Raw genomic sequence first — 11,065 nt, 5'->3', positions numbered from 1 at the left:
CAACTACCTATCCACTCATGACTGGTGTCCTGGAAGAACAGAATGAATGACGACATCTACATAAAGCAGGGCTGTTTTATGTTTAAACGTTCTTTCTTGGGCAGTGTTATAGCAAGACCCTATGCAGTCCACAATAGAGAGCCAGTTACAGAAATCAACAGACCCGTTAAGCTACGAAGCCTATATATTTATCGCCCCAAACATTTGCAGAATGGTGGTCCTGAAGAAAAAGCTGAGTTTGGCTTCTTAAAAGAAATGTTTAAAAAATCCATGCATCTGTATTCTGAACTCTTCAGCAAGGATTTGGTTAACTAAAACTCGTTTAATACTAAAGTAAACTTTACAAGTATTCACGCCCCCGTTCCCCACCCCCGCCTATTTTCAACAATGCAAATGACTTGCTTACGTTGTCTTTTACTGTCTGAAATCAGGAAGAAGGGCGAGGCTGTAGGTTTGTGTCAAAGTGACTAGGCATTAACTGAGGCAAACTCTTCAACTCGCTTGGGTCCGGTTACATTGAAGTAACCCTTAGTCGTTTATCATGGTCATCACTGTTTACTACACCACCATCACTTCAACACCTGCGGTATTTATTGAATTATTTGTTAAACTACTTTTTATCACTTTTTTTCTACTGGAATGTAAGCCTTTGTAGCTACTTAATAGTTGTAATATTGTGTGAGTTCGTTCGTGCAGTGTTTTTCTTAAATATTTTCATTGCTGGTGAGGCCCAAAATATTTAACAAGGAAAAAACAGGTTGGTGAAATGAGGAAAATGGAGGAATATATTTTGCGGAATGCAGAAGTACAGTCCCACGAAACCTCGCAAACGGCGAACATGCCAATTGACTTCAATAGGAGTCAATTAAATAGGTTCTAGCAATGCGAGGGCAGCGCTGGTTTGTGCAGTTAGGTCCTGCTGACCACAACCGCTCTGCTTTCAGCCCTCATTTTTACCAGATTAACCATTTCTACCTGATGTTTTTGTCAAGTGTGTCTGTATGCTTGTGCAATCTACATATGGGCTCAGCACAGAATGGGTATAATCACCTTTGCAACACCTCATTCTCATTTGGCACAAATCCTTTGAGTCTGGAAAGATTTCTTTGTTTTGTGGCGTCTTCCCTTCAGGCAAGAAAGGGCAAAACTTAAATCGCTAACTTCAGGAAGAGCGACATCCAAGTTGAATCAAAAACGGAGGATAAATAAAAATACCTGGAAAAACTCAGCAGGTCTGGCAGCATCTACGGAGAGGAATACAGTTAACGTTTCCAGTCCATATGACTCTTCAACAGAACGAAGTAAAAATAGAAGAGAGGTGAAATATAAGCTGGTTTAAGGTGGGGGGGGGGGGGGGAGACAAGTAGAGCTGGATAGAGGGCCAGTTATAGGTGGAGATAGACAAAAGGACAAAGAGGTGTTGAAGGTGGTGATATTATCTAAGGAATGTGCTAATTAAGGGTAGAAAGCAGGACAAGCAGGGTAGATAGCCCTTGTGGGGGTGGGGTGAAGGAATTGAAATAGGCTAAAAGGTAGAGATAAAACAATGGATGGAAATACATTTAAAAATAATGGAAATAGGTGGGAAAAGAAAAATCTATATAAATTATTGGAAAAAGGGGGGGATCGGAAAGGGGGTGGGGATGGGGGAGCGAGTTCATGATCTAAAATTGTTGAACTCAATATTCAGTCTGGAAGGCTGTAAAGTGCCTAGTCGGAAGATGAGGTGCTGTTCCTTCAGACCCATTTCAAGTGTGACATGATTGAAATTGAGCCCCAAGGGTAAAGAATTTTAGAGCAAGCTACAAGACTACGAGGGCAATTTTTATTTGCAGTGTAAATCAGGGTTTTTTTGCATTTTCTAAAGTTGACTGCTATTTTTTTTGCCATTTAAAACTACGGTTAAGTGAACCATTGGACCTGCAATAGGTGATATGGTGCACAAAGACTTTAGCGCAGATAAGCGAAGGCAGGGCTTTACTGTAACTTTTTTGGAAGCGAAAATAATTCTGACTCTAGACAGACTTATCTGTTAACATCAATGGAAGTTGTTTGAATTCTGAAAAGCTAAGAGCATTTAGCAAAATTAAAGTTACATAATGAGATATTGTCAATAGATATTATCTGGAAAGCGATATGGCAAAATATTAGGTTCAGATATTTAACTAACAAGCATAGAGCCCCAGCAACAGAATGATTTTCATTGTGCCTACCCTAATTGTGAGGAGAGATCTGTTGTGATGTGTATCCCTTGCGTTTAACCTACGTGGTTTGGTGAAAGGGACAAATATGGGTTGCAGCCTTGGTCCAAAGGTGGACATAAGAACTGAATTCAAAAGGTGAGGTGAGAGTGACTGCCTGGGACATCAAGACAACATTTGAATAATTTGGCAATGAGGAGCCCTTGTAAAACTGAAATCATGGGAATCGGGGGAAACTCTCCATTAGTGGGAGCCACATCTAACACCAAGGAAGATGGTTATGTTTGTAGGAGGTCAATCATTGCAGTCCCAGGACATCACTTTAGGAGCACCTCAGGGTAGTGTCCTAGACCCAACCATCTTCAGCAGCTTCATTAATGACCTTCCCTCCATCATAAGGTCAGAAGTGGGGATGTTCGCTGATGATTGTGCAATGATCAGCACCATTTGCGACTCCTCAGATATTGAAGCAGCCCATGTTCAATACAGCAAGACCTGGACAATATTCAGGCTTGGGCTGACAAGTGGCACGTAACATTCGCACCACACAATGCCAGGCAATGACCATCTCCAACAAGACAGAATCTAACCATTGCCCCTTGACATTCAATGGCATTAACATCGCTGAATGCCCCACTATCAACATTCTGGGGGTTATCATTGACCAGAAACTGAACTGGACTAGCCATATAAATACTATGGCTACAAGGGCAGGTCAGAGGCAAGGAATCCTGTAGTGAGTAACTCACCTCCTGACTCCCCAAAGCTAGTCCATAATCTACAAGGCACAACTCAGGAGTGTGATGGAATACTGTCCACTTGCCTAGATGAGTGCAGCTCCAACTATACTCAAGAAGCTTGACACCATTCAGGACAAAGCAGCCCACTTGATTGGCATCCCATCCACAAACATTCACTCCCTCCACCACATGCATAGTAGCAGCAGTGTGTACCATATACAAGGTGCACTTCAGAAACTCACCAAGGTTCCTTAGACAGCACCTTCCAAACCCACGACCACTACCATGTAGAAGGACAAGGGCACAGGTCGCGTGGGAACACCAGCGCTTGGAAGTTCCCCTCCAAGCCATTCAACATCCTGACTTGGAAATATATCACTGTTCCTTCACTGTCGCTGGGTCAAAATCCTGGAACTCGCTCCCTAACAGCACTCTGGGTGTATCTACACTACATGGACTGCAGCGGTTCAAGAAGATGGATCACCACCACCTTCTCAAGGGCAGCTAGGGATGGGCAATAAATGTTGGCCTAACCAACGAAGCCCACATCCCTTGAATGAATAAAAACACCCTTGCCAGCAGATATCATTCTATTTTCAGCTGCCTAGGCCCTAAATTCTGCAGTTGCCTCCTTAAATGTCTCTGCCTCTTGACCTCTCTCTTCCTTAAAATGTTTTCTGAAACCCTACCTCTTCAAACAAGCTTTTGGGTACCTGTACAAATGTTTTTGGCATGATATCAGATTCTGCTTCTGTCAAGTGCCTCGGAATATTTTACTTTTTTTTATTGTTCAAATAAAATATATTCTCGCTCATTGGAGAAGCACACCAAAAATGTGTGCTGAATAGATACACCTGACAAGTCCATACTAGCAAAACAAGAGGGCAGCATGCTGACTCTTCATCTCTTTTTAATGGTAACCATTTCAAAATAGGGTCATCATTAGCTTCTGCCAATTGTTTCACAATATACTCAAGCTCCTCTCATTTCTTTCTTTCTTCAGCCTCAATTCCCCTCTCAGTACATTAAAATTACATCAGTACACTAGGAAAATAAAAGGGGCATTAGTAAAGTGGTTACATATAAATAACACTAAAGGGACTCTAGGAAATGTCATTGTTATATACTGAAAGTACACTGACTGCATACTTTCTCCTAAAAGTGATTTGTCAAGGAGATATTGAACCTATTTCTTATTGAATGATCAGCTTGGCAATTGAATTTGACTGTAGGTCAGCCTTCAAATCAGGAACATGGGAACAGGTGGAGGCCATTTAGCCCTTCAAGCTGGTTCTACCATTTAATCTGTGACTCAATGCCTTTTGATTAACAAGAAGCTATCAATCTCAGATTTAAAATGAACACTTGACCCTGCATCAATTGTCATTTGCAGCAGAGAACTCCAAACTTTTACCCCATTATGTGTAGAAATGCTTCTGAACTTCACTCCTGAAAGATCTGGCTCAAATATTTAGACTATGCTCCCTAGTCCTAGATTCAACAGAGGAGTTTCTATCTACCCTATCTGTTCCTTGTAATATCTTGAAAACTTTGATTAAATCACCCTTTAATCTTCTAAATTCCAGGGAATAAATTATGTAATCTCTCTTTATAATTCAACCTTTGGAAAAGAGGTGTTATGCTAGTAAATCTGTGCTGCACTTTCTCCTTCCTGAGGTGTGGTGCCTAGAACTAAACACAGTGTCCTGGCTGTGGCCTAACCAAAGTTTTTGCACATCTTTAGTACAACTTCTACCTCCTTGTCTTCTAGCCCTCTAGATATAAAAGCCAACATTCAATTAGAATTTCCAGTTATTTTCTTTATTTGTCCATGGTATTTTAATGATCTATGGGCAAAATTCTCCAGTTGGGGTGCGGGGGTGGACCCCGCACATCTGCCCGTAAAATGAAATGTGGTGACGTCAGGCGAGCATCCCCAAGTCAACATGCGCCATCATGATATTTCGTTGGGCGGGCGCGCAATGATCTCACTGCGCCCCCGCCATTAATTAATGCCGCCAGCCCTCGCACACTCTGCCACATTATGAGCATTCTTCTCCTAAAAATGAGCATTAATTTGTGCAAATTTGCGCATGGCCCACCCCAACCAGAGTAGGATATATCAGGGCTCCAGTGTCTCCACACCCTGCTGCTGCTGAACACTGCCGAACACTCACCACGTCGCTGGAGCTCACCACCTCTGCCACCTTCTCCCAGGCACGCTTCGTCATGTGGGTAGGGCCTCCTCCTCACGTCCTGGGGAACCAGCACCTCCCGCCGTGCTGCCACCTCCTCGAGGAGGGCAGCAAGGCAGTCATCAGAAAAACGAGGGGCACACTGGCCCCCCCACCCTACCCTCGGGCCTGGCCTGTCCCAATGTCCTACCCTCCGGACTGGCCTGCCCCAATGTCCTACCCTCCGGACTTGAATAACCATCCATTGCCCCTCTGCAGAGCCCTTTGCCCAGCCATTGTGAGCAGCTTTTCTAAGGCTGCCAAGCCTTCCTTTATACAGGTCACCGGGTAGCCATTGTACCTGGCAGGCTGAGCACACCTGCCGCCGCCCGCTCACTCCCTCTATGCACGGGAGTTGTGATGCATGCTGGGCAGGCCTTAATTGGCCTGCTTGCGTAAAATGGCGGCTCGCAATCGAGTCCGCACCATGTCCGCACCCACTCCCGCTCCACACCTCCGCCATCCAGAAAATTCTGTCCTATGTACATCTACCTTCAGCCATCTCAGAATCCATTGAACTGGAAAGGAAGCAAGCCATCCTCCATCTCAAGGGACTGTCTAAGATGAAGAATGAACTATGTACGTGGACTCCAAGTCTCTTTGGGTCTCTCATGGTTCTAGCCTTTCTCCATTTAGCAATTACTCTGTTCAATCCTCTTTAGGTCCAAAGTGGTTGATCTCGCATTTGCCAACAATGAAATCTGTTTGCCACGGTTTTGCCCATTCATTTAATCTATTCATATCTCCTAGTAATTTTACAATTTGGTTTACACTGTTTACAATGACACCTATTGTTGTGTTCTTATCATCTAAGTTGTTAACAAATACAATGAATAATTGAGGCTCAATACAGATCCTTGTGGGACACCAGTGTCTGAAGCTTATTACTAAATATTATAATTCTGCATCTAAGGTGACCAACTATTGTTAATATAAATTTTTTTTAAAAATTCATTATAGCTGGAAAGGAATCAGAAACAAATTATTGACATGTTGGATGCATTGCACATACCCTACAACTTGCTGGATCTAGCAGCAGATGGAAATCTGTTAGCGATAATGAGAGACAAGGTGGGGGATTGCAAAGCGATGGTACCGCAAGTATTTAATGGAGACCAATACTGTGGGGTAAGTTGGAACTTCACTTTGATCATCTTGTTGCAATCAGAGGAATTAAAGAAATCACTTAATGCTCTGCTCTTTAGTAGAGATAATACAAGGCAGCAAGAGACACTAATGCTTTAGCTTATGAAGACTAGGCCTCAGACCGAGGTAAGATGTAGCACATTGTTCCAACGTACACACATCTCGGCCTAACTTTTCTGGTCCCACCCACTGCGGGAATTGTCACGGGCAGGACGGAAAAATTTAACAGACCAGAAAAAGGTGCATTGACTTTGGGCGGGAAGATCCCGCCCTTTTTCTGAAAAATAAACCATAAGGGGCTTGATATAATGGAAGATTACTGGAGAAAGCAAAAGAAAGATGGACAGCTGTCTGGGCAGATTCAAATCACGGTTTACACAAAGAGCACACAGAACGTAAATGGAGATTTTGTTTTTAAATGAAGCTTCGTATGGACGGCGTGGCCTGTCTATATAGTACAACTAGCCCCATCCGCTGAAAAGGGTATAAAAGGGTGAACACACAGATCTTTACTGCCAGACCAAGCTTTCATAGTAGAGTGTGCAATCAACAGAAATGGCTACTTGGGGTGATTGTACAAGTAGTTGGTATCACATTTGAGCATCCTAATGCTAGATATTGTTGAAGTTTTTATGTGCTAGGAGTAGAGTAATATTGTTTAAGCATTAATTTTTGAGTAAAGTAACAAGGTGGCTGTTTTTCTTTGAATTATTATTTTCTTTTCTCAACCTTTTAAACCTGTAATCATTTTCTACAATGATTTTAATTTTCCTGTACTCATTTCAGATCTGTGCCTGTTTTAAAGCTGTAAATATGAGTACAAATAAATTAACCCCATTAAACTTAACAGCCTTTTGAATGAGTTATCAATTTGTTCTCTTGCAATTCATATGTTGAAACAAACTATAAGTTGAGGTGACTGTTTTTAGTCCTTAAGCCCTTACTTGCACGCACCACCAACCCCACAGTGCCCCCCGCCTCCTCCTCACCCAACTCTGGGAGAATGATCCGAGGTGGCTGGTTTACACCATTTCATAGTTCTTCCTAGTTAGTCATTGCTATGATCATTTTCGCCAGTACCTTCCAGCCTTAGGACCCCCTTGGTCTCATTGCCCTTACAATGGTGGATCCTCTATCTGTCCCTTATACAACTGGAAAATGTCAGAAACAGCAACAGGTCCCTGCCCATTTCTGGTGGAATCCAGAAGAAACCCAGAGTCAGTGCATCCAATAAATTTTTCTGGAATCAGTCATCAAATAATCTGCAACAAAGTAACCAACATTTTGTTTTTAGAATTTTAAGTGGTCATTAAACATAGCATTATTTGTTGAAACCTGGGAACTGCCCATCTTTTTTTTTTTCTTGGCGCAAGAAATTCAGTGTGGCACTAGAGGAACTTCAAAGCTAAGAACTCTTTTTCAGCTCGGTGGCTAATTGCCCAACATGATGGGTCCAAAGAGGTCGGGAAAGATTAGATCAGATGGATGAAGGAATATGGGAAGAGGGTGGGTAAATGTGATTTGAACTATTTGCTCATGTGGAGGGAAGTTAGTACATTTAGGACAGATATCAGGAGATTCTTTACACAATGTTCACACAATTCTTCACACAACGGAACTTCCAGGGAGAATAAATGGATGCAAAAGCCTTGGGGTCGTTTAAAAACACCTGAATGCTACACTGGGGGTGGGGAGGGGGGAGCATTAGGGTCTCTGTGGTTGGATATACTATCCTGTGTCTGTGCAGAGTTAGCAGATGTCAGGATTATGGTAAGGGCAGTGTTTTCCATAGAAGGAAACTAGCCAATATTCACAATGCTGATCACCTTGCAGAAGGAGGTGGTGTTGGAGTGGTATTGTCACTGGAGACCTGCGGTAATGTTCTGGAGACCTGGGTTCAAGTCCCAATCTGGAATTAAAAGAGTGATGATGACCACAAACCTATCTGGTTTGCTAATGTCCTTTAGGGAAGGAAATCAGCCACCCTTACCTGATATGGCCAACATGTGACTCCAGATCCACAGCAATGTGGTTGACTCTTAAATGCCCTCTAAACAAGGGCAATAAATACTGGCCTAGCCAGCAATGCCCACGTCCCATGAATGAATTAAAAAAAAAAAGTGACCCCTGCTGGAGTGTCACTGAGTAAATGTTGAATGAGAACCAAAAAAAGACATTTATATAGCATATATCATGAGCACCCGATGTCTCAAAGCACTTTATAGCTAATGACGTAGTTCTTGAAGTGTAGTAATGCTGCTGTAATGTAGGAAATGTAACTAAGTTGTACTTAGCAAACTCCCGCAAACAGCAACATGATAATGAACAGATAATCTGTTTCTTTGTGGTGTTTATTGACAAATACATATTGGCCAGAACACCAAGAATTGCTGCCACCCACAGAGGACTTTTTCTGTAACCCAAGCAGGCAGATGGATACTTGGTTTAATGTCTCCTCTGAAAGACAGAACCTCCAATAGTACAATGCTCCCTCAGTACTGCACTGGAGTGGCAAGCTTGATTTTTGTGTTCAAATCCTGGGAACAAATCTGATTCAAAGGCAGGTGTATCTCCCACTGAGCCATGGGTGAAATGTTGAATGAGGACAGCACTGTAACTTTCCATGATGCCACTTCTCTCCAAGTAGCCTTCATGCCCTCACCCACCCAGCGTTCCTTGAGTGGGTAAGTAACATGTCAGGACCTGTGTCAAGGCTGACAATGTGGATATTGTAGACCTGTGAGAAGTAAGGAAGGATTCCGGACACCCATAGAAGCATAATCAAGAAGTTGCCGAAAGGAAGGGGGAAATGTATTCATGGGGAAGAAAATGGTGAGCAAAAATTAAAATGTTGACGTTTTGAAATTATTTTCAGGATTATGCAGCCTTTGAGCAGGCTATGGAAAATGAGAAGGTAAAGGAATTCTTCAAGGTGGATGGCCAGCAAAAATATTAATCCACAGAGCCCAAGATGCACATAAGTTTAATATTTCAACTCTTACACATGCAGGTGTTTTTAACCATTGTTGCTATTATTTCAATACTGGTTAATTTTCTTGAGGGACCACATGTGCTCTAATAGTACCAAAAGTAACCTGTTCTGGCTCAAATTATGAATACTCTTACTGTTAATTTTGTTGAAAGTCTCCTGAATGTATTCCTCATTGTACACAGCAGTGCGTCTTTTGGAAATTTTACAAAATGTATAAAACTCAAGTGAAAATAAATTCTGCATCTCTTTCTCTCAATTTTACTTATTATTTATCTTGATTGCTACAATAGGGGTATCACTAAGTTAACTAGCACATGTAAAAAAAAAAAAGGATCACATTGGTGCAGCAGGAGACATTTTTCTGGGGGCTTGACATATTGGGTATCTTTTCCCTTGCTTACCAAAAAACGAGAGAAAACTTTGTGAATCTTTATTTTTGACCTGCTAACCATGTGGCTTTGGAAAGTCCACTTCCTGAGGCAGTAATTCTCTTCAGGGAGAAATGGGAAAACTGGCATCACAGTATATTTGTTGGCCATCACTGAGGCATTAAGAGCCAATCATATAGTTTCTGGTATAGATTTTTTTTGTTTCTAGTGGAGCTCAGTTTAACATAGCTTAGAAATGGTGCAATTCTAGCGATAAATAAAGTGTGCTCATTGCACATACATTTCCATTTGGCTGCATGGGATATCAGGGAGTCTTTGGAACAGCTGAGATGCAAAACAAAAAGAGCATAAAAACCATTTCCAAAGCATGACCTTTCATTCTTTTGGCCCTTTACTTCTTCATTACTGAATTGAACAACTGCCTTTTAATCATGAATGTTTGCTGCACTGGGATGTACAGGTGAATCCAAATCGAGAGCAAATTGCTGTGAGTTGTCAGGGAGTTTGAGATCCCAACTCCTCCTGGCCGGGGTGGTTTCATAAAGGAGAACTGCAAGCCTCAAGTGTCTCTAGAAAGTTCTTTTGGCTTTAGTTTTGTTTACCTTGAGCAATTTTTGTGGCTGCAGTTTGGGAGTTTCAGCTATTTTCTTTGAGAGATTGTAGTTCCAGCAAGAAGTTTGAGGCACACGCTTAATAAGCTTCAGAATGAGATTACCAGTAGGCATCCCATTGTGTTTATTCTCAATATGTTGGAGGCAGAGGAGAAAGGTGAACAAGAGGCAATCATTGTAGCCAGGGAATCGGGCAGCAGTGGAAAAAAAGCACACTCTCATGTCACTGGACTAGTAATCCAGAGGCCCAGGCTAATGCCCTGGCATGGCAGCTGGTGCCTTCCAAATACAATTAATGAAGAAATTCAGTTAATTAATAATTCTGGAGTTGAAAGCTGGGGCGGAATCACCCGATCCCATTTGCGGCGGGTAGGGGACAATTCGGTAGGGGGGCCAGAAATCTGGTTTCGTGCCGATGTGAAATCACAATGGGATCATCCAAAGGTGTCCACCATGGCAGAACACGAATCCCCAGGTAGGCCGGCGTGAACCCAATTTGCATCCCGGTAATGGGATGCAAAGTAAAGCCTAACCAGAATCATCCCCACCATGCAAGATTTACCATTACGCTGGTGGAAAAACACGTCAGCCCAGAACATGTCTGGACAAATGTGACATGCAGAAGTTGGGACTCACCTTTAGGACTTTGCTCAGTGCACAGACATCTGAGGACCAGGAGGTGCTGGAGCCCTAAAGCTACCAGACCCTGGAGGAACACATGCCTCGCATGATCCTCATGGACATGGCCCCAC

At 42.6% G+C, this 11,065-nt stretch overlaps 1 protein-coding gene across 1 annotated transcript; it reads left to right on the top strand.

Annotated features, from left to right (window-relative positions):
* Positions 1 to 395: 395 nt before the first annotated feature.
* On the top strand, positions 396 to 9,569 carry zgc:153284 (uncharacterized protein LOC751696 homolog). Its single transcript, XM_041188367.1, has 3 exons — positions 396 to 586; positions 6,136 to 6,303; positions 9,197 to 9,569. Exons 1-3 carry the CDS (start codon positions 542 to 544, stop codon positions 9,275 to 9,277), a joined length of 294 nt encoding a protein of 97 aa, XP_041044301.1. The 5' UTR covers positions 396 to 541; the 3' UTR covers positions 9,278 to 9,569.
* The last annotated feature ends 1,496 nt before the right edge of the window (positions 9,570 to 11,065 follow it).

This window comes from Carcharodon carcharias, chromosome 5 (genome assembly GCF_017639515.1).
Source record: "Carcharodon carcharias isolate sCarCar2 chromosome 5, sCarCar2.pri, whole genome shotgun sequence".
Classification (NCBI taxonomy): domain Eukaryota; kingdom Metazoa; phylum Chordata; class Chondrichthyes; order Lamniformes; family Lamnidae; genus Carcharodon; species Carcharodon carcharias.
Note: the sequence above shows the minus strand (reverse complement) of the source record. Positions and strands in the feature narration are given on the sequence as shown.